Below are 24,631 nucleotides of genomic sequence, written 5' to 3'. Positions count from 1 at the left end.
AGCAATTTAAAAAAAAAGCGAATCAATCGCAAAACGCTCAGAAAAGCGCTTCTGGTGTGAACAGGCCCTCAAGCTTGCTGGTCTCTGTCACAGGTCTAAGCTCACATGTACTGCACATGGAAGCAGGAAAAAAAGGGCGCACATGGCTAGTGGACAAAAAGGGTGCACCATAGGCTGCAATGAAAAATATCGGCTATTGGGCGCCAGAAAAGAAATTAGGGCGCCCGACAAATAGCGTTTACAGGGATCGTGATAACAAAACTTTTCGTTTACAGAATAAGGTTTATGACAAATATCGTTTACAAATTAGTTTTGACTTTAACTTATTTTATCGTTTTTAAATGTTGCTTTCATAAGAGTAATAAGTAAATTTTCGTTTTCACTTATTTTATCGTTTTAAAATTCGTTTTCATAAGTATAATGCTTAAATATCGTTTTCCAGCTTATTGTATTAAAATATAACGCTTTTGGTATTAACTTTGTTTTCAAAATTATAATGCGTAAATTATAGTTTTCAGATTTATTATCTTACCAATATATCGCTTTTAATATTACCGTTATTAACATTTGTAATCTTAAAATAACAGATTGTAAGATTATCTTAAATAACGTTAAAATCTTAAAATAATGTTATTGTAAGATTTGACATCCATGGCTATATTTACTAGGTAATGCCCAGTGGTGTTGATCCAGGGATTTTATCTGATTGCCATCTGGAGTCGGGAAGGACTAATTGGACCATGTCTTGTAAGGGTTTTTCGCCTTCCTCTGGATCAGCAGGGATATGTGAGGGAGCAGGCTGGTGTTGTACTTTGTTTTCTGGTTGAACTCGATGGACGTGCGTCTTCTTTCAACCCAAATATCTATGTACCTATGTAATGCGTACGTGATTGTAAGGCTATTTATTATATTATAAATATATAACTTTTTGCGCGCATGAAAAAAGGGCGCCGTGAAAAAAGGGCTAGGCTGGATAATGAAATGGCACCAGTGGATAACGAAATCTGATAACGATAAACATCGTTGTCAAACTTGGCTAACGATAAATACCGTTGTACAAACAAACAGTAAATATTAACGAAAAGATGTTAACGATAATAATTGTTATGTAATTCAACAATACAGCTTAACCCAACCCTTCTCTCACACAAAACCCTCCCTTGGGGGTGCCTAAAACTAACCACTTCCCTGTTGGCGCCTAACCCTAACCACCTCCCCCCCCCCGGTGGTGCCTAACCCTAACCAACCCCCTGGTGGTGCCTAACCCTAACTATCCCGTCTGCAGATACATGCTTGTACACATAGAAACAATATCTTTGATAACGTAAGATCTGTACATAGAAACAAAATATTATGACAAAAACTATAACGTTGCAAGCTCCTAAAACGATAACATACTTCAAAAACTGTAATGTTCTAATGTTAATGTCTATATTTATTGCAGCGCCGGTTTTTCTGCTTTTTTCGCTGTATTAACAATAATTGCATTACAGTCTATGGCGGCGCCTTTTTCGTCCACCCGCTAGTTAACCCCCGCTAATCGCCCACTCGCAACTCTGCAGGGAGGGAGGGGGTAAAAGAGGGAGAAGGATGCCAGGCATGTTAGGGATGCGTCCTGGGCTGTGCAAAGTTTTCAGGCTAAACTCTCTAAATACACACAGGGTGCATTTCTCTATGTTTTCCTTATGTCCTGTGCAAGAGTTCAGGTCCACTTTAACATTTATTGTTGTACCGGCGCTCATTGAAAATTAAGCTGTAAATATAAATATACAAGACTGGGTTGTATGTTCTGCAGTATTTACCATTAGTAAGACACATACGATTAATCATGTCATAAGTTTATTTTCCCAGTGGCGGCTGAATGGGCTGTGTTACCCGTGTGTAATGCAGGGTGATCATTATCTGTCTTGTAATTGAATTGGGCCCAGCATGTCTCCGGAAATCAGGCCTTACGGGTGATTTATCCACCTCCGCTCAGAGCTAATGCATAATGGTAATAACCTGCCTGTAACCTGCATCCTGCCCGAGAAGCAGCAGTAATGACCTCTCTGGTTACAGCACTACAGAGTCCAGTAACTCAAGCACTATCAATCACCTCTCACTCCAACCTAGATAATCGCAAATACTAATGTTTCAAGAAGGCAAAACTTTTAGTAAGAGGGCTTTTTGGTCCTTTTTATCCCCTTTAAGGGAACCAGAGACGAAGTTTTGGTCTTATCTCAACCAGAGACGAAATTTTGGTCATATCTCTCTTGTTTGCACCTTCCCTTTTTATCTACGAAGCACCCTCATGTATATATCAGTGGGAACATTAGAGAAAACACCTACCTTGCTTTCTGTTTCATTCTGCATTGCACAGCTTGCTTCTAATCAGCCCTGGTAAAATCCCAGAGTGAGCATTCAGTCTGGCTTTGCTCGGGAATATTTATAGCTGAGTCTGTGTTCTCTCATGCCTTTTCAAGTCCAAGCCTGCCCCCTTGTGGCTCTGCTCAGGAATCATTATAGCTGAGTAATTATAGCAAAGCCAGACTGAATGCTATGCCGGGGATTTTAACAGGGCTGATAAGAAACAAGCTGTGCAGTGCAGAATGAAACAGAGAGCAGGGTAGGTGTTTTCTCTAATGTGCCCACTGATATATATGGTAAAATACATGAGTGATTCGTCTCTGGTTCACTTTAAGGTCCATACACACGCTCAACAGCGGTCTTTTATGCTGAGAATACACAGGTCGTTTCTGATCGTTTTTCTGCTCGATTCCAGCTCGATTCTATTATCTTACGCTTGTTTTTCTTATCTTTTTTCAATTCACTTCAATGAGAAATGGAGCGGCAAAATGATCGAACGGTGATCGGACGTGTCGGAAATTATCTATCGAACCATCTAATCAGCTCAGAAACGAGCCGTGTATTCCCAGCATTATGCAGCACAATCGTTGAACAACTTTTTGGGGTGAAACAAGTTGAAACAACGAAATAAAGTCTTTTGCTATTGTTTAAACAGCTGATAAGACTGATAAGAAGTCAATCCAACTGTTGGATTGACTTCTTATCAGTTTTAGCTGCTGTTTGAACAATAACAAAAGACTTTATTTAGTTGTTTTCAACTTGTTTCACCACAAAAGTTGTTCAACAATTGTGCTGCATAAAAGACTGCCGTTTAACGTGTGTATTGGGGATTTACACACTCCTAGGAGTTCTGGTTCACCATGAGCTTGCTGGGTAATATGTAACTCTGGGTGTTTCAAGTCCTAACCCATTGGGCATATTCACAAAGCGGTGCAAACTTTTTCGCGGACTTTTGCGCGCGCAATTTGCCGCGATTCACGCGATCACTGACTTTTGCGCGTGCAATTTGCGGCAAATTGTGCGCGCAAAAGTCCGCGATCGCGTGAATCGTGGCAAATTGCGCACGCAAAAGTCCGCGAAAAAGTTTGCACCGCTTTGTGAATCAGGCCCATAGAGTCATAATAATCCATGCCATGCACTGATGAGGATCAACCAATCCGAAACAGTCTGTATGCATGTTGGATTAGTGTGGCTCTGTACAATTAACAAGCTGACACATCATTGCATTCCAGCGGATCTGGAGGTGTGGCTAGCTTACAGGGACAACACGGGATGATTTGCATATTTTGCCATTTTTACCAAGTCACTGACGGAAGGCAAGGTGCGTGTATGCTTCAAGAGATCCACCACCATTCCTGTCCCTAACATACAGGGGGTCCCGGAGTTACTTTAGGCCCGTGGCCCTGATGTCCGTTATTATGAAAACCCTGGAGAGAGCTGTCTTAGCCATCCTTAAAGTGACTCTGTAACAAAAATTACAACGTTTTTTTCTACCATCCTACAAGTTCCTAAACCTATTCTAATCTGTTCTGGCTCACTGCAGCACTTTGTACTATCACGGTCTCTGTAATAAATCAATGTATCTTTCCCCTGTCAGACTTGTCGGCCTGTGTCTGGAAGGCTGCCAACTCTTCCTGCTGGTCTGTTCCTCTATGCACACTCCAGTGTGTGTTTTATTTACATAAGCCAGCAGCTTCTCTGCTATCTTATCAGTGATAGAAGAGAGCTGGATAAAAATCCTCCTCTGTTAGGCTGTGAAAGTAGCTGGCTGACACATACTGAGGAATTACAAACACAGGCACAGGCAGAGCTGTCTGCAGGAAGCCTGTAATGTTCAGTGCATGAGAGAAGAAGGGGACAGAAGGTAAACACACAAATGATCTTTTGAGATTCAAAAGGAAAGCTGTATACAGCCTGCTTGTGTATGGATGTATTTTCTATGTGTGGATATATTGTACATCAATCTACTTCCTGTTTTGGTGGCCATTTTGTTTGTTTATAAACAAACTTTTTAAAACTGTTTTTGGCCACTTTTAATGCGGCGGGGAGCGGCGAAATTGTGACAGAGGGTAATAGGAGATGTCCCCTAACACACTGGTATGTTTACTTTTGTGCGATTTTAACAATACAGATTCTCTTTAAAGAGAACCCGAGGTGGTGTGTGTGTGTGTGTGTGTCAGATGGGACACAGAGGCACGTTCTCTGCCCCATGACATGTCTCTGTGTCCCCCCTACGCCGCTCTCTGCCCCTCCACAGCCGCGCTATAGCCCCCCAAAATTAACAACAATAATTGCCACTATTCCGGAGGGTAACGGGAATCTGCCTGGAGCTCATCAACGACCACCTTGACAGACCAGATGTGTACGCCAGAAAACTGCTCCTGGACTTTAGCTCGGCTTTTAACACCATCTGCCCACATTCTACAGAAAGGTTTAGCGGCACTCGAAGTCCATCCCACCCTATGCCTGTGGATCTCAGACTTTCTCACCAACAGGTCCCCAAGTAGTCAAGCTGACAAACACAGATGCCCCCCAAGGCTGCGTCGTTTCCACTGCTCTTCTCCGTTTACACAAATAACTGCAGATCCATGGTGGACTCTGATAAGGTCATTGAGTTCCCGGATGACACAACCATTGTAGGCCTTGTCACAAAGGACAACGTTCAGGAGTACTGTCCACAGGTGGAGAGAATTGCCACTGGTGCAAGGAGAACAACATAGTGCTGAACACTGCTAAATCCGCTAAGCAGATTGTTGACTTCAGGAAGCCTGCTACCACCCCACCTCCGATCTAAGGTATAGAGGTGGTCAGAGTTAGAGATGGGCCGAACGGTTCCAGGCAAACTTTGGGGGTTCGCGTTCGCCTGCATCAGGCGAACTTTTGCGGAAGTTCGATTCGCCCCATAATGCTGTATTGAGCAAAATTTTTAGCCTCCATTTCACTGTCAGCAGACATGTTATTGTCAAACACACTGCTTTCAGTGCTAGGTCCCTTTATACCATTTGACTCAGTTGTCTGCCTACACTAATTAGTTATGGGACAGCTGCTACACACTCTGCTAGGGAGATTTTAATTGGCCTCCCTCCTCCCACCTCCCTCCTACCCTTCTACCCATTCCCTCCTCCGGAGGGAGGAGGGTCTCTTCTGCCAGGGAATTATACTATTTTAAAAACCAGTATACATCATACCATAGCTGGGAATTGAACCCAGATCTCACTGTGTGGTGGGCACGTCACCCTAAGCACTGTACCACTACAGTAGTAAGTGAAGCTAGCCTAAAATGTACCATTTATGCTCAACGCAATAGAACCATTAGGTTGCTTAAAGGAGAACTGTAGTGAGAGGTATATGGAGGCTGCCATATTGATTTCCTTTTAAGCTATACCAGTTGCCTGGCAGCCCTGCTGATCTATTTGGCTGCAGTAATAATAATAATAATCCAAACATTTGTATAGTGCTTTTCTCCTGTCGGACTCAAAGCGCTCAAGAGCTGCAGCCACAGGGACGCGCTCAAGAGGCCACCCTGCAGTGTTAGGGAGTCTTGCCTTGAACTCCTTACTGAATAGGTACTTGACCTAGCTAGGATTCAAACCCTGGTCTCCCATGTCAAAGGCAGAGCCCTTAACCAGTACACTATCCAGCCACTGTAGTGTGAATCACACCAGAAAAAAGCATGCAGCTAATCTTGTCAGATCTTACAAAAATGTCAAACACCAGATCTGCTGCATGCTTGTTCAGGGTCTAGGGCTAAAAGTATTGGAGGCAGAGGATCTGCAGGATAGCCAGGTAACTGGTATTGCTTAAAAGGAAATCAATATGGTAGCCTCCATATACCTTTCACTACAGTTCTCCTTTAAGCAACCTAATGGTTCTATTGCATTGAGCATAAATGTTAAATTTTAGGCTAGCTTCACTTACTTCTGTAGTGGTACAGTGCTTAGGGTGACGTGCCCACCACACAGTGAGATCTGGGTTCGATTCCCAGCTATGGTATGATGTATACTCATGTATGTATCCCCAGCTATGGTATGATGTATACTCATGTATGTATTCCCAGCTATGGTATGATGTATGCTGGTTTTTAAAATAGTATAATTCCCTGGCATAAGAGACCCTCCTCCCTCCGGTAGGAGGGAGGTTAAAATCTCCCTAACAGAGTGTGTAGCAGCTGTCCCATAACTAATTAGTGTAGGTAGGCAAATGGTATAAAGGACCTTGCTTGGAGGAGGGAGGGTGGGCAGGTCCTCCAGCAGTGATGTGTATTTCACTCAATTAGGTGTGGCTCCAGGTATTAGAGCTTTTGAAACATGTTTTCTATCATTTTTCCAGCTGATAGAATTTTTTAAAACTTTGAAAGTTCGCCTCCCCATTGAAGTCTATTGCGGTTCGCGAACTTTTTCGCGAACCGAACCTTTTGCGGAAGTTCGCGAACCTAAAATCGGAGGTTCGGCCCAACTCTAGTCAAAGTATCCTACTCCTGTCTGCTGGGCACTACCATCTCAAGCGATCTCAGCTGGAAGCCACATGTCACTGCCACCCAGCAGAAGGCCCAACCAAGACTTTTCTTTCTTCGCCAACTGAGGATGTTCGGCATGGCTTAAGAGATTCTAACAAGTTTCTACTCCACCACCATCAAATCAATCCTAGGTTCTTCCATCCTGGTCTGGTATGCCGGCACAACCGGCAGCGTCAGGCACAAACAACAGAGGGTCATTAGGTTGGCGGAGAGGTTCATTGGACGACCCCTCCCCTCACTTGCTCACCTATCCAACACCAGACTGCAATCTAGAGTGCTGAGGATCGCCAACGATCCCTCTCACCCCGGCCATACCTACTTCCGTCTGCTTCCATTGGGCCGGAGGTTACAGGCAATCTCCACCGGGACCGCCAGACGCAGGAACTCTCTCTCTCCCCTGGCAGTCAGCCTCTTAAATTCTCTCCATATACTCCCATCAGCGCTCCCTGCCCCAACGAGCTGCGGCCCGAAGTTATGTCATGGCTAACTAGTCAACCGGCCCAAAAGTCTTAACTGATCAGACTTTTTTGGCTAGGTGCACACACAACATAACATGAAAGGCTGCGTTTTATGTCAAGTTTTCATTTTATTTTTTGCGCATTTTTTATTGCATTTTTTGGTGCGTTTGCGTTTTTTACAGCAGATGCATTTTTCAAGTGTTTTGAGTGCGTTTCTAATGCGTTTGCGGTTCACATTATGCGTTTTGTAGGCATTTTATACAGTATTTCCATTTATGCAAATCACTAGGAAGACAACAGGAAGCAGAAATACATTACGAAACAATTGTTTGGGGAAAAAACGCACATAAAAACGCATGGAAAATGCATGAAAACCACATACCATTGCGTTCCCATTGACTTTCGTTATGTGCGTTTTTTATGCGGTTTTGCATATTATGCAACAAAACCAGCATGTTTAAAAATGCACGCATATAGAACGAATATGCATTTTTCCTGCGGCCCTCAGACTTCCATTAGCAGTAAAAATGCAGCATTTTCCACAACGCTAGCGTTTCTGCTATGTGCGCACCTAGCCTTTGTGTTCTTATGTTTTTGTTATGTCCTTAATGTTTTTAATGTTCTTATAGCTCTTATGCTGAATGCAAAGTGCTGCTCCTGCTGGTCTCTGCTGTTACTGCATGCTTGCGCACCTATCCAACTGTATATGTCGTGTTCTAGAGCTATGTATTGTGCCAAACCCAATTCCGGGCATGATCCAGTCTTGTTTGGCGAAATAAAATATTCTAATATCTGATATTCAGCAGTGATGGATTGTGGGAGATATCATATGCTCACTCCAACCTGAATTATTGCAAATACCTTCTGTTTTGCATAGCATGTTAGTAAGAAGGCTTTTTGGTCCTTTGTAGCCCCTTACACACTGCTAGGAGTTCTGGTTCACCATGAGCTGGCTGGGCAATCTGTAATAGCTTCTTTACACTAAGATCGTTTTTGCTCTTTTTTTAGCGCTGGCTATTTCAAAAAGCGCCTTAAAAGCGCTAGTGCAATGGCCGCTTGTGTGAATGTTCTCACATAAGCGATGAGCTTTCTATCCAATCGCAAACGCGGCTCCTGCACCATTTTCTGAGCGCTTGCGATTCAATAGAAAGTATAGGAAAATAGCAAAGCGCTTGAAAACGCTCTTTGAATTGTGATTTCTCGAACGCTTTCATAAATAAATACATTGTATTTATTAATTTCCGGGTCAAAAAGTTCACTTCCTGCCTGACGTCAGGAAGTGAAAAAAATCATTGCTGCACAAAAGCGCTTAGAAAAGCGGTTTCTAAGTGAAAATCGCTCAGAAAGTGCTTGGAAAAGCGCTTCACAAATAACCCTATAAATCGCTCAGTGCTTGCGATAGCGCTGGCGATTTATAATATGAACAAGGCCTCAGTCTTAGTGCGATATCAATCACCTCTTACTCCGCACAGATGTCCTCTATTACTCCACAGCCAGCTCTGCTGCACCCACATCAGCTGCTAAATATAATTTTTATGTTTGGACTTAATTCAGAAATGCTGCTTTTGAATGGAGTTTGTATAAACATGACAAGTAGTCATTTGCTGGGTCTGAGCAGTGAAATGTCCTGGAAAATGTGAACATATCTGTAATTACGGGCGTCCAAATTACAGTTTTTGTGGCACAAAAACGGTTTGTCAAATATCGGATGATAGTATGAAGTATAGCGGCGAAGGGGCGGCTGCGAACTGAGACGCCAGCGAGCGCGGGGGAGGGGCGGGGATCCGAAAAAACAAGTCCAGCTGTATACAATTCACATCACTCGAGCCAGGATATAAGTGAACAATCATTACTTTCATATCTTTAGCATGTTAGGCATAACACTTCAACCGCTGACAGTGAATAAGGCATCGCTTGCTGATTTTTTTGCCAAAGTAATTTTAGCATCGAAAATGCTATTTTCGATTTCAAGAACATTTTTTGTGGAAATAGCTTGTATTTTTTTGATGTTTTATCGCCATAATTCGATAAAAACACAGGAAATCTGAAAAACAATATTTTTACTGCAAACATTTTTATCACAAAAATGTGATAATTTTTAATGTGAAAATTCAAGAAAAATTTGAATAATAAATATCGAAACTTATTTTTGATGGCATTTTCGCTCGAAAATCGAATATAACATTATTGGCACAAAAATGAATGTGAAAGGAATATTGGCATTTTCACTCATCACTATGAGCGCCATGGAGGGCCATGAGAGCCATCCGGGTGCAATCAAAGTGCAGCGATACGGCGGTGTTTTTAGCGCCGCACGTAGGGCTGCACGATTTTAGGGGAAAATCGAAATTGCGATTTTTCTCTCAGAAATCGCAATTTCGATTTTCCCCCGATTTTTTTTCAAATCCTGCTTTTTGCACTTGGGGGGGGGTCAGTTGTTCACGGTCCGCAATGCCCGGTCCGCTGTCTGTAACTTGCTTCTGGCCCCGCTGTGCGCGTATTGGCCAGAAGCAGTGAATATGTATAAGTGTTAATGAGCAGGTGGGGGGGGCGGATCCACTCGAGCGAGCGGCGGGCACATACAGCATTACTAATCACTGGGTAGCGATGGAATGACGGCAGCGGTAGGTGGAGCTGTATGCTCTGTACAGCTCCGCCTACCGCTGCCATCATTCCATCGCTAGCCAGTGATTAGTAATGCTGTATGTGCCCGGCCGCTCTCTCGAGTGGATCCGCCCCCCGCTCATTAACACTTATACATATTCACTGCTTCTGGCCAATCCGCGCACAGCGGGGCCAGAAGCAGTGATCCTCAACACTAGCGGCTTAACTAACAACATTAAGCTCGACTGAGATTTTCAGCTTGTGCTGCAAGGAGGGCACGTCTGAGTCAAGCGCTAGTACCAGTCTGGTACTATCTGCGCTTGACTCAGACGTGCCCTCCTTGCAGCACAAGCTGAAAATCTCAGTCGAGCTTAATGTTAGTTAAGCCGCTAGTGTTGAGGATCACTGCTTCTGGCCCCGCTGTGCGCGGATTGGCCAGAAGCAGTGAATATGTATAAGTGTATGAGCGGGGGGCGGATCCACTCGAGAGAGCGGCCGGGCACATACAGCATTACTAATCACTGGCTAGCGATGGAATGATGGCAGCGGTAGGCGGAGCTGTACAGAGCATACAGCTCCGCCTACCGCTGCCGTCATTCCATCGCTAGCCAGTGATTAGTAATGCTGTATGTGCCCGCCGCTCGCTCGAGTGGATCCCCGCCTGCTCATTAACACTTATACATATTCACTGCTTCTGGCCAATACGCGCACAGAGGGGCCAGAAGCAAGTTAGACAGCGGACCGAAAAACCGAAGGCACTGACGATCAGCAGATCGTCTTGCCTCGAACCATGGTTTCGGTTTTGAACCGAAAAACCGTGCAGCCCTAGCCGCACGTGTCATGGCTTGACATGCGGGGTGATAATCAGCATCAGAATAACACAATATTTTGCGTCTGTGCACATGTGACTCCTTGTGGGCGGGGCCCCCCTTCCCCACCACCACCACCGAGGGCTAGCAAGTGCCTGGATGGTGGATGGGAACAACTGATAAGCCTTCAGCCTCCAGTGAATGAGGCCCAGCACTGATTATTTTATTACAATGGCACTTGTTAAGGAAGGCGATATACAGTATTATTAAACACTTGAGTACCAGCAGTCTCTGGCCCCTTAACCACTTGAGGACCGTAGGCTTACACCCCCCCCCCCCCCTCCCCTAGTGACTAGGCTATTTTTTACAATTTAGGCCACTGCAGCTTTAAGGCCTTGATGTAGGGCCATACAATCTAGCACACAAGTGATTCTCCCCCCCTTTTCTGCCCACCAACAGAGCTTTCTGTTGGTGGGCTCTGATCCCTGCCGGCATGTTTATTTGTTTATTTATTTATTTATTTATTTTTGAATACATATTACTATTTTTTTTTTTTAAACACCCCTCCCTCCCCCCCGCCAGCCAATCACAGCGATCGCTCTTCTGCCTCCCAGGGGCACGCGGCTGTCCCCAGTACAGCGCTGCCTTGCATTTGCAGCGCTGTACAGTGTAAATAGAAGGCAGTTTCGCCATCTAACAGTCTCCTAGCGGGGATCTCCGCTGGAAGACTGAGGACGGAGCAGAGCGCATTGGAGTGCGCATTGGAGCGCCCGCGATCTCCTGCAAAACCCCCGCCCCAGGAATGCACGCCAATTGGCGTCAAGCAGTCCTGGGGGGGGGCTGCTGCCTGCGTTCATGCTAAGTGGCGTGTAGCGGTTGGCAAGGGGTTAAAGGATACTTTAGAATTTAAAAAAGGGGGAAGCAAGCATGTTCTCCTTACGCCCACCGCTCCCCCGTTCTCCTCCGTCCCCCTCCGGTACTGCCTGCCGACCCCTCGAACTTACTTCCTGGTGGTTGCGGCTGACTGCGCAGGCGCTGCCCGGTGACGCCTGCAGCCAGGAGCGCTCTGCACATGTGCACTACGTAGTTGTGATGTAGTGCAGAGCACTCCCGGACACATGTCACCGAGCATCAGCTGCTCAGTCAGCCGTGACCACCCCGACCAGGAAGTAAGTTCGAGGGGTCGTTAGGCAGTACCGGAGGGGCGCGGAGGAGAATGGGGGTAGCCGTGGTGGGCATGAGGAGAGCCCACTACACCTGCCTGCTCCCCCTGTTTTTCAAATTCTTTTTGCGCTAAGGTATCCTTTAAGGACCAGAGACTGTTGGTACACAAACAGGGCTAATCGATGTCACGCAGCACGGAGCCATCACTCTTGCTATTTGCACGCTCAACCGTAGCTGAAGCCAACTCGTTCTGCTGTCGCTATGACAGCAGAGCTCTGATTTCATTGGCTCCTGGCCCTGTGATCGCTGTGTGACAATGTGATTGCCTCCAGCCTCCTCGCCAAGAGCGCCATCCAGGTGCAATCAAAATTCCGATTTGCGGAATGGATAAAAAACTTTGCCGAAGATGGCGGCAGAAATAGCCCGAGCACGATGGGGTCCGCCCTGCTGTAAGAGCTCGTTTTCATATGTGTGCTTTCAGCCGCGCGTCTGGAAACGCGATCGCAGGGACATCAGAGAGCGCATAGACTGCACTGTCTGCTGTTTCCATACATGAGCTGCGATTCACGTCTAAATCGCAGCACATGGTCGCACGCATTTCGTTAATGAATGGGATCGCAAGCGCCGCCCCTGGGGGAGTCACGTGTAATGCAGAGCTATGCTGACGCACGGCTCCTGGCCTAAGGGCCCTATGTTTTTTACATGCGGCCTATAGACTTGCATTAACTGCAAAAGCCGGTAGTGTTCCAGCCTAGTGTGTTCCCTGCCTGACTGTCCTGCTGCTCCTCTGCCACTACTACTCACCCCTGAGGTTTCCAAGACTAGTTCCACACTAAGTCCGTAACAAAAACTGATCCGGTTCGGTACTCCACCCCCCAGCCAACCCCCCCCCGGTTTTATGCTTATGGAAAATAAGGGCGAACGGCAACAGAATCAAGACTACAAGTACCAGCCAGCTTGGAGACCACACTTGGAAGTATCAAGGCGGAGTTGTCCTGCGACCAAAAGGGGACAGCAGGTGATCGGCAACACTGTATCCAGAGCCTATGTCCCTGGCCTACAAAGGGACAAAAGCGCTAAGGGTGGCCATACATGGTACAATTTTTCATTTTTTTTTTTTTATTAGATAGTTTAGTTCGATTATTCCGTTAGATCGAATATACAGATTTTTCCAGCATGTCCGATCTGATTTTTCTCGAAAAAAAAACGGGGTAAACGTTCGAATTTCTTGCTAAAAAAAAATATTTTCAACTTTCAGTCGATTCGATCATTTAGATCGAATAAACGGGATAATCGAACATTTTTATTGTACCATGTATGGCCACCACAACACTGACCAACCCATACGGGCGAGTCGGCAACTTATAGAGGTGAGAATATTCCACGGAGAGTCTTGTCGTCTATATTGTTTTGAAACTGAGTGCGCTCTTCCTCTTTTGTCTTGTCCCTACCCCATCCCTGTCTACACAGATAAACCTGAAGGGGGCTTCCTGTGGTTAATAATATACGTGCAGCTATATAAAAACATTGATGAGCGCTTATCTGCACACAACTGAGAAGAGCGCCCCTTTAATTCATGTCAACTAGAGACTGTTTTTATGTTATATTAATGCTTGCTTCATTTTAACCTTTTTCATTCTCATGCAAGACAATTTATTGTATGTGTGCAGTATCTGGTGCTATTATTATTTGGACATTATATTTTAACAAGTAGCTGGAGGGGAGCAGGGAAGGGGGATCCAGGTGAGTGGGGGGGGGGGCCTGCCACCTCCGTCCTGGCTCCTATTACCCTCCAGCATGGCGGCCCCCTCTCTCCCCACAGGCTGTGACACAGAAACAGATCCGATTCTGTGTCCAAATCTGCCTGTGTAGAGGGGGATCCGTTTTCCTATTGCCTGCCACTACCCCTTGGTGAATCAGGATCCAGATGCGTTGTGGGAAATTGCAAATCCGGACCAGGTTTTGAAAACTGGTCCCCGCAAACGCAGACAGAGCCGTTTTTTATTTAGGTAAAGACGGCTGCTATTTTTTACATTGCTATCCGTGGCTCCGGTTTCCATCAGGTTTTTAAAAACAGAGCCACGGATACGTTTCCGGACCTAGGGCTCGATTCACGCAGTGAAAAGCCCATTAGCGCATGTAAAGTAGCTTTGTGTGCACTAATAGTCGCTCAAAGCTACATCACGCTGAAAACATTGCACTGTGCGAAAAGAGCGGTGCGCCGAAAACACTGACTTCACGAGCAACATTGGTGCATAGAATAGCTGCAGCAGGAATCTTATTGTTTCATGCTCACAGAGTGAATGTGCCTGTGGGTCTTAGAGCGTGTTGAGGTGTGTGTGTGCAACCTCCATGATGGATGGGTTAAAGAGAAACTCCGACCAAGGATTGAACTTTATCCCAATCAGTAGCTGATACCCCCTTTTACATGAGAAATCTATTCCTTTTCACAAACAGACCTTCAGGGGGCGCTGTATGGCTGATATTGTGGTGAAACCCCTCCCACAAAGAAATTCTGAGTACGTACTCTTGGCAGGTTCCTGTCTGTGAACCCTGTTGCATTGTGGGAAATAGCTGTTTACAGCTGTTTCCAACTGCCAAAACAGCAAGCAGCAGCTACATCACTTGCCAGCAGTAAAAATGTCACCATGTGATAAATGTCAGAATAAAAATCAGGGATTTAAAATATTTTACAATGGGCAAACACTGACTAAATCATTTATACATAATTATTGTAAAAATGAAGATTTTTTTTTATTACATTATTTTCACTGGAGTTCCTCTTTAAGAGTCTGTGCAGTCCAGTTTTGTGATTTTTAAACGTTTTTATTGAGTGTGGTGACCGTGTGTCACACTGAAGGTTGTCAATAAAGCTTTTTTGCATTTTTGGAACATAGGGGTGCAAGTTCATCTTCTTTTTCTGTCCCAATTTGTTAGTTTTGATAACTAAGCTGTAGACCCCGCTTTAGCTATTGCACGGCTAGATGAGGTGTATTTACACCCATTCTGTGCAAAAGAAAAAATATATAAAATGATTTTTTTCATGTGAGGACTCATTTTTTACTTTAATCCGTGCGACGAAAATGGGGCATATGGTGTCCCTGAAACGTCGCACCAGTGCACCCTAAAGGTCGGGCGCACAGGTGAGATGTTAAAGGGGCACCATCTGCCCCATTTTCATCGCATCGCGCAATGTTTTCAGCCTTTTCGGCACACCGCTGTACCGCGCGCAGTGCGACGTTTTCGCCGCACAAAGTCGTTTGCGCTGCAGTTTGGTCGTCTTAACCTTTAAGATGTCCAAACTGCCACACCGCTGCTTTGTGAATGAAGCCCCTAGTGTGAACCAGCTCTTATTTTTGTATTTGCGATTCTGCGTTTTGCAATTTTTCACGTTAGATTTTTCTTTTTCTGTTTGAGTTTTGATGTGAGTTTTCGCATTGCAATCTTTCCACGCATACCGATGACGTATCTCAATTCACATTTGCATATGATTTTTCGCATTTGCGTGGAATGCAAAAATTTGCATTTCCACTGACTTGCATGGTAATCGTATCCTTCCCGAAAAAAAAAAAGCATACATACACGTTTGCTTTTTCTGCAAAAACTCCAGATGTGAAAATTTGCCCAACATCGTACGGTAAATTTGGCTTGCATTAGATTTGTGGCAAATGCAAATTTGCAAAAGCGGAAATCGCACAAAAATTCTATCTTGTGTTGAAGAGGCCACAGCCCCTGAACAAGCATGCGGCAGATCAGGTGCTCCGACTGTAGTGTGACCGGATTAGCTGCATGCTTGTTTCAGGTGTGTGACTCTGAAACTAATGATGCCAGAAAGATCAGCAGGACTGCCAGGTAACTGGTATTGTTTAACAGGAAGTAAATATGGCAGCCTCCATATCCCCCTCACTTCAGTTGTCTTTTAACCACTTCCTGTCACATGACGTAAAAATAAGTCACTGCGCTCTCCTCTGTACAAAATCCTAGATAACACTGTTTTTCTCTGAGCTGATAAAAACACTACAGAGTTGAAAAGGAATGACAGCAAACCACTCTTCTCCTCCAGGGAATTCAATGGCAGGGCTAATGAGTAAACAAGTGTAAAATACACATTCCAGGAGAAGACAGAGGAGCAACTGAGTAGGGTATATACAATGTGTTACTAATACATTATGAAAACATAGGAACTGTTTAAATAAACAGAACAGATAGACAAATAAAATGCGTGGATTTAATGTACAATAGAACTGTTTCCATCAAAGCTATAATGTATGAAAGTGGATAAATTGTGTATTTTTTTCACTTTTTTTCTTATTTTCCTTTTAAAATTCATAGAAAATAATGTAATTACTAAAAACAAATATCAGCCACTAAAAGCCTAGTTTGTCCTGAAAAAAATATATACAGATCATTTAGTTGTGATAATTATTGATAAAGTCGTTGCCAAAGTAATCAGAGCGGAGCTGTAAAAACTACCAGGGTAGGGAAGTGGTTAATTTTGTGTTCCAGAGTAAAAACCTTGAAAGGTAGTTGTAGTTTGTGCAGCAACCTAAATAGGAGCTATAATAAGATAGCAGAGGACCAAAATTTCCTAAAATCCTCAACCAAGATCATATGAATAGAAATGGCGACAGCTGGTCAAAGGCAGCAGCTTTAGTGAGGGAGGATGGAGAGGCCAGTGTCTCGCTTCATAAATATATAAAAAAGGCAATTTCAGAGCAGGAACAAACACTATCAGAGCCAGACATGAGGCGATGACAAGATGGCGACACGTAGATTCTTTTCACAGGTTCTCTTTGCAGGACACCGGTTCTCTTTAAGCCCGCTGCTTGTAATATCTGCATAGCAGCCATTCCTCCAGCAGGTTTACACGCTGGGATGTAATTTCTGCTACTATTTTTACACACTCCGGCACCTCATGCATTATGTAAGATCTCTTCCTTCAGCTGACTTACCCAGTGCAGGGGGCCAGCGCAGACCTTGGCAGCCAGCAGCAGAACAGTTGGGTCTGTGGGACGCAGCTTTGCACACTCTCTCAGCACTGACACAGCATAGGCAAACTGGAGGAGGAGAGGTGGACAAGGCATTAGTCGCACACAACCACAAAAGACATTCATGAATCATTATTCAGATTGCTATTTACACGCAAATGTCAACGCAAGTCCATAACATAACATAACATTACACCATGCTAAGCCTTTATCCCCCTCCTGTTATGTTAAAGGGAACCTAAACCAAACTGTGAAAAAAGTTTCACTTACCTGGGGCTTCTACCAGCCCCCCCTGCAGCCGCCCTGTGCCCGCGCCGTCACTGAACAATCTCCAGTCCCTCGCAGCGCCCCTCTTTTGAGTTGGCGACTCAACAGCCACTGCATATGCGTGGCCAATCACGTCATCAGGAGCATTCTGCACATGTGCAGTAGAGATTTCCCCGTACGCGTGGACCGAGGCCGCACATGCAAATGATAGAGGGGCACTGCGGGGGACGGGAAGATCGTTCAGTACGCGGGCACAGGGCGGTTGCAAGGGGCTGGTAGAAGCCCCTAATAAGTGAAAGTAGTTTTGTACAGTTCGGTTTTGGTTCACTTTAAATGCAAATGACAGTAAAAAAAAGTTTAGGATAGTGTGGAGGAGGGTTACAACCATTTTAGGAGGTTTTTACTGATGTCTGTGCCCCATTTGGGAATTTCCAAAGGCCTTTGCTTCATTGTATAGCAGGAAAGACTAGGGGCCCGTTTCCACTAGAGCGACTCTGCATGCGTTTTCTGCATGCAGATTCGCATAGACAGTACAAGTGGATGGGACTGTTTCCACTTGTTAGGATTTCTGAGCGTTTTTCTGTGCAGAAAAACGGTGTGCGATTCGCATACAATGTATTTAATAGGAAATTCGCATGCGTTTTCGTAGGCGAATTTTAAAGCAAATTCGTGGGCGTTTTCGCATAAAATCAATGTAAAAGCATACAGGCACTGACATGGTTAAATTTGCATACTCATTAATATTTGCGAAAACGCCCGCAAATTACAATTTGCATCTCCGTGCGAATTCGTTTTTTTCGTTTTCCATGACTAATTTGCACCGCACAAGTGGAAACGGGCCCTAAAGCCTTGTACACACCCTGAATTAAACTTGGACGAGGTGGCCGACCTGACGAGTTATTAGACCTTTTCTCTCTAGGGGCCTGATTCACAAAGCGGTGCTAACAGTTAGCACCCTGGTGAAAAGCCCTTTATCATGCCTAAACTCTGTTTAGGCATGATAAGTTTAGGTGTGATAAGTTTAGGCGTGATAAGTTTAGGTGTGATAAGTTTAGGTGTGATAAGTTTAGGCATGATAAGTTTAGGTGTGATAAGTTTAGGCATGATAAGTTTAAGCGCCAACTGGGTTAGCACCGCAGTGCACAGCTGATAAGAAGTTTTGCGCTAGCAAAGTCTGGTGCACTTTGCATATAGTTTAATGGCGCTGCTTTGCGTGCGGGACTTTGCAAGCGATCTAAACTTATCTAAACTTATCACGCCTAAACTTATCACGCCTGAACTGGCTTTTCACCAGCGTGGTGCAATGGTTATCATGCCTAAAGTCTCTAACTGGGTTAGCACCGCTTTGTGAATCGAGCCCTAGGGGTCTTAGGCTGTATTCACAGTTGCACAATGCAACATTTTAACGTAAATTTAACGCCGCACTGTGAACGGCCCGTAGGATGAGCATTGCAGTGCGGAAAGCTGCGTTATAAGACTTTATAATGTGCGACCATAACGTCCCACTGTGAATGCGACCTTAACCATAGCTCCCAGCTGTCCCTCTTTTGGAGGGACAGTCCCTCTGTGGTAACCCTGTCCCCTCTGTCCCTCTTTCTTCCTCATTTGTCCCTCTTTCAGGACTGATGTACAGATCTGTGTAGTTATGTGTCTTTATCTACTGAAAAATGTGTTTTATTGACTCTAAACTTTATTCCCATCCTTTAAATAGATATTTTGTAACTTCTCACTTTGCAATGTACTGATTGATTTTTTTTGGTCTTCTTTTTATTTAAAGTGTACCAGACACCCTGGAAACTAAAGATATGATACATATCTGGGGCTTCCTCCCGCCCCATAAACACGCGTGGTTCCTACGCCATCCGTTTAGCCACAATCAGCCCTGGTAACTTTCTCAGTCGCATCAGTCCAGTCTATTGCGCATGCACAGGAGGTCTGCTCATGTGCAGAAGACTCAGACTGGATCTGACTGAGACAGTTACTGGGGCTGGTCGCGGCGGAACGGGAGACTGCGGGAGGACGGCGTGGGACTCAGACGTGTTTATGGGGCTGGTGGAAGCTCCGGGTAAGTATCAAATGTTTAGTCTCTGGTATACTTTAAGTTCCTCTTTAATTTATTTACCCAGCTGACTGCAACTTTCAGCTTTTATTCACAGTGATGGCTTTGCGGCATAACCTATGCGATATAATCAAAGTGCAGCATTTGCGTTGTAGAACAATGGCGTGCAGCATTGTAACGCGTCTTGCATTGCAAAAATGTGCCTTACCGGTGTGGTGAAGCATACTTTTCATTGACTGCATGCTTCACTGTGTGACACAGGTAAAGTGCGACGCTGCTCTTCCGCTCTGTTGCGTTCTTTCTATTGTATGGATTGCCGTTGTGGCCAGTGTGAACCTGGCCTTAGAAATATATCTGCCGGATAGTTCAGCAGCATGGCAATCGTTATGGAACACGTTTCCTTGCAGCATCCTGAGCCGGGCATGATATCGCCGTACGAAGCCGCGCTGATAAACAAGTCATGTGGGACGCTATGTGGCTCCAGCTGGCCAGCACACCCCTGATAACTGCAAAACAATATACAGCTCAGGGAGGCCACACAAAGGAAGCCTGAATTCCAGCACATGATCCACGCGGAATAATATGACTCATATCGGTGACTGTGGCGAGTCATGGACAAGCTGGGAGGAAAATAGGCTGTTTTGTCATATTCAACCCTTCCTAGAGGCAGAAATATTACAGCTCAAGCAATTCACACAACAAGGGCTGGTGCACACCGAGCGGCTTTTTCAGTGTGTCTGCAGCCGCTTGCGGCTGCGGATACGCTTGGTCAATGTATCTCAATGGGCTGGTGCACACCAGAGCGGGAGGCGTTTTGCTGAAACGCATACTCCCGGGCTGCTGCAGATTTTGGATTGCGGATGCGTTTCTGCCTCAATGTTAAGTATAGGAAAAACGCAAACTGCTCTGAAAATCGCCTGTTCAGAGCGGTTTTCCCGGCGTTTTTGTTACAGAAGCTGTTCAGTAACAGCTTTACTGTAACAATATATGAAATCTACTACACCAAAACCGCTACACAAAACCGCAAAACGCTAGCTGAAACGCTACAGAAAAAGAAGAAAAGGCGTTTCAAAATCTGCTAGCATTTTGCGGATCTGCTAGCGGGTTTTGGTGTGCACCGGGCCTCAGAGGAAATTAAGGTCATGTCACTGACTGTCCTCAGAGAATCTCACAGTCTAATCCTACCATAGTCATAGTCTAATGTTCTACAATATTATTATTATGTATTTATATAGCAACAATATATATATTATATATTAACAATGGTTAATTTGCATATATTCAGCAGTGTTGCTCTGGGAGACATCTCAAGCTCACTCCAACCTGAATTATCGCAAATTCTTTCTGTTTTAGGAAAGCAAACTTTTGTATTTATATAGCACTGACATCTCCTGCAGCACTTTACAGAGTACATAGTCATGTCACTGACTGTCCTCAGAGGAGCTCACAATCTAATCCTACCATAGTCATAGTCTAATCTCCTACCATATTATTATTATGTATTTATATAGCACTGACATCTTCTGCAGCACTTTACAGAGTACATAGTCCTCAGAGGAGCTCACACACTAATCCTACCATAGTCATAGTCTAATGTCCTACCATATTATTAGTAAGATCTGTGGGCCGATCATGGCGGTGGATCGCCTAGGCCCACGCTGAGGCGCAAGCCTCTGGGTCTCGGCGGACATCTGACGTCACTGGAGCGCATGGCGCTCGGCTCCCATTGGATAAGCAACGGAAGCGTTCTTAGTACGCACTCCACCGCTGTAAACAGCAAACATGTGTGCACATTGCGTGTCAACCTTCCTGCTCACACTCTGCTATTGGATTGGTTACTTTGGATTCCTTTGTTTTCTGATTAGTTAGTCCTTGTATAAAGCTAAGGTGAGCGCCCCCAGTTATCCTACCATATTATTATTATATATATATATATATAGCACTGACAACTTCTGCAGCACATTACAGAGTACATAGTCATGTCACTGACTGTCCTCAGAGGAGTTCACACTCTAATCCTACCATAGTCATAGTCTAATGTCCTGCCATATTATTATTATGTATTTATACAGCACTGACATCTTCTGCAGCACATTACAGAGTACATAGTCATGTCACTGACTGTCCTCAGAGGAGCTCACACTCTAATCCTACCATAGTCATAGTCTAATGTCCCACCATATTATTATGTATTTATACAGCACTGACATCTTCTGCAGCACATTACAGAGTACATAGTCATGTCACTGACTGTCCTCAGAGGAGCTCACACTCTAATCCTGCCATAGTCATAGTGTAATGTCCTACCATATTATTATGTATTTATATAGCACTGACATCTTCTGCAGCACATTACAGAGTACATAGTCATGTCACTGACTGTCATCTGAAGAGCTCACAATCTAATCCTACCATAGTCATATGCCTATGTGTGTATTGGGTAGTGTATGTATTGTAACTAGGGCCAATTTTAGGGGAAAGCCAATTAACTTATCTGTTAATTGGCTTCCCCAATTATCTGAACTAGGAAGCTATATAGGTTAAAAAAAACTTCCCACAATCCCACTGGCACTCCACAGTTCCTGCAGTTAGGCAGAGGCACCCAAACCATGTAAAAGGAAAAAAAAAATGAGAGACATATGGGGATCTATTTTAGAAGCTCTTTGGCAATATTTTTGGATGTTACATTCCCCTTCAAAGGGATGAGCACAACCCTGAGTTACCCCTTCTCATTATATTTCATTCTGGTCTGGCCGCAATGCTGCATAAGACATTTCCTGTGACTGCAGCTATATTATGAAGTCCTGTATCCAAAAATACAGCAAATACACTTAACAGTCAAAACAGGAATTCTCCGTCCTCCATTTTAAAAATGGCCATTACCCCATAACAGCTTCCTGGTCAGCACACTGTTAAACTGTAAAATCACCCACTTGAGCCATAGTGAAACCTGGACATTACCTTGCACATTCAGTTGTAACTGACAGTTGCTGATATATAACTGACAGCAACTGGTATATTTCAGTTCTGACAAAATATTGTCAGGATTGGAAGGGATCACTGTAAGAAGAAAATGGTGAGCTTCTGAAAGGAACTGATGATGAGGTAAGTATGTAATATTCGTTTGCAGCTACGTCATGTGTTTATTTTAAATAATTTTACTCGCTTCAGGTTCCCTTTAAGTAATATAATACTAAAGTAAAAGATACAAAGATAACACTGAAGCATTATCTCATTTTCCCTGGGCCTCGGCATATTCATTACCGCTACTTTCTACCACTCTGCTAAATCTACACAAGAATTGTCCAACGTTTAAGGCGGCTTTGCCTCAAACGAGGATATAATGAATGTGCACAGCTGGAGGTCTTCAGAGTCCACGCTGCCGCATGTCTTTCAATGAGATCCCATCTATAAATAGTTTATTTTTATAACTCACGTAATAAGGCTTCTTCATGAGAGTTTTCTCTCACGCAATTCTTCCTTCAAGCACTCGAGAAATAAACATTAAAAGAAGAAGATGAGACTGAAAAAAAAACCCTGTCCAATGGCCTGCTGCAGGAGTACGGAGATGGGGGCTAGACCGGGATAAGTGATGCGCCTCATGGCCGAATGTGGCTGTCAGAACAAAGGTTCATGAAGGCCACAGTACATTCATCTAAGTTCTGAGGAGGACCTGTTTTCATCAAAGCAAAAGATCAGCTTTCTGAAAACCCCTCTCCAGGCCCAAATGTTTCCCTAGTCCTCTGTAGAGTATCAGCGGTAGAACCTGATTGTGTCTGCATATAAGGCTATTCATTATCTGATGTCAAATCTAGTTTTACACTCAGATTACAGACCACCTCCAGCCAAAAAAAGGTCTGAATGGCAATACATATACTGTATGCAGTCTAGGCACTGTGTAGAGTTAGATGAACATATAAAGTTTACATCTGGTACATCATAGTGGATAGAACAGACTCACATTTATATCTGTAGCAGCACTTCCTATTTTTGTCTCCTCTCCAGCCTGGTTCCCTCCCATGCTCCTCCCTCCCCTACGCTCGGCTCTCAGCATTGTGCCCTCCTCTCCAGCCTGGTTCCCTCCCCTGCCCCTCCCTCCCCTGCCCTCTGCCTGCCTGGATCAAATTACTTCTCTTTTCACAGTGTGTAACAGAGAGGAGACAGGAGAACTGCTGCAGCCTGTTTTAGCATGTCTGTTTGCTATAATTCTTAAGGTGGCCATACACTTATAGATTTGCAGCAGATTCAACCATCAGATAGATCTCTGTCAGATTCCTGTCAGGTCGCATCTGACAGGAATCTATCTGATGTGTGCCACACACTAGGTACAGATTTCCAATAGATTTCAGAATGATTGGAAATCGATCTAAATGCATTATTGGACCATTAGATCCAATGCAACTCTATGGGTCATCGATCTGCTGCCAGCAGCAGACTGACCTAGATTTCCACCCACTCAGATAGATCAAATTGGCCGGAAATCGATCGAAATTAGGCGCAAATCAATCGATTGGCTAATTCGATAGAATCGATTTCCAATCAATGGCTGAAATCGACCAGTGTATGGGCCAGATGTCTGTCTGTCTGCCTGGATTAGTTCACATGGACATGAGGGGTGGAGTTATGACATCAATCCCCCAGCATCCTTCACACCTATGGTCTGGAAAAAGAAAAAATGCCAGGGCCCAATTTCACGCTAGGGGCAGAGATTTCAAGACCATATGTGGAATACGGACCCTGGGGGTGAGGAAAGCACACTTTATTATGTGTGATTGTATATATCTTGGCAACTTATTAGGTTTAAAGCAAACTGTAATGGAATGCAATGCAATGGAAGGTTTTACTGTATGTACAAGACACATCATTGCATTCCAGCGGATCTGGAGGTGTGTTAAGCTTCCAAGGGCAACAATGGTTGATTTGCATATTCAGCAGTGTTGCATTGTGGGAGACATCTCGGAGCTCATTCCAACCTGAATTATCGCCAATACTTTCTGTTTTAAGGGGGGGTCGCTCAGGGCCATTTTGGGGGGCAGGAGGGGTCGCAGCTTGAGGGTAGAGCATGGTCACCTACATCAGCGGGGAGGAGGGCCACCCTCAGCGCTCCCCTCCAGCTCCAATCAGTGGCAGCAGGAGGCGGGCAGGAACACAAACCTTCATGTGCTCCACCGCCGGAAGTTCCACTCTCTAAGTGTCTGACGCTACTTCCTGTTTAAACAGGAAGTAGAGTGAGGCACTTAGAGATTGGACCTCCGCGGTGGATGGAGATATGTGTCCTGCCCGCCGCCACTAATAGATGATGGAGGGGAGCACTGAGGGGAAACCCCGAGGTGGGGGGGGAACTGTCCCCCCTCCCCGCCGAAGTGTGGCCAAGCTCTCCCCTCATGCTGCGACCCCTCCTGCCTCCCCAAATGGCCCTA

General features: G+C 44.7%; 1 protein-coding gene across 5 annotated transcripts in view; it reads right to left on the bottom strand.

Moving 5' to 3' along the window:
• Positions 1 to 24,631, bottom strand: part of TTC7A (tetratricopeptide repeat domain 7A) — a 464,279-nt gene that overhangs the window by 284,820 nt on the left and 154,828 nt on the right. For all 5 annotated transcript variants that reach the window (XM_068233041.1, XM_068233042.1, XM_068233045.1 and 2 more), the window contains one exon: positions 16,850 to 16,954. In XM_068233041.1, the coding sequence (XP_068089142.1) occupies positions 16,850 to 16,954 (105 nt within the window). The remainder of the gene's footprint in view (positions 1 to 16,849; positions 16,955 to 24,631) is intronic.

The sequence above is a fragment of the Hyperolius riggenbachi genome, chromosome 4 (genome assembly GCF_040937935.1).
Source record: "Hyperolius riggenbachi isolate aHypRig1 chromosome 4, aHypRig1.pri, whole genome shotgun sequence".
NCBI classification, from domain to species: Eukaryota; Metazoa; Chordata; class Amphibia; order Anura; family Hyperoliidae; genus Hyperolius; species Hyperolius riggenbachi.
The sequence above is the reverse complement of the archived record's forward strand: the minus strand, read 5'-3'. Positions and strand labels throughout refer to the sequence as shown.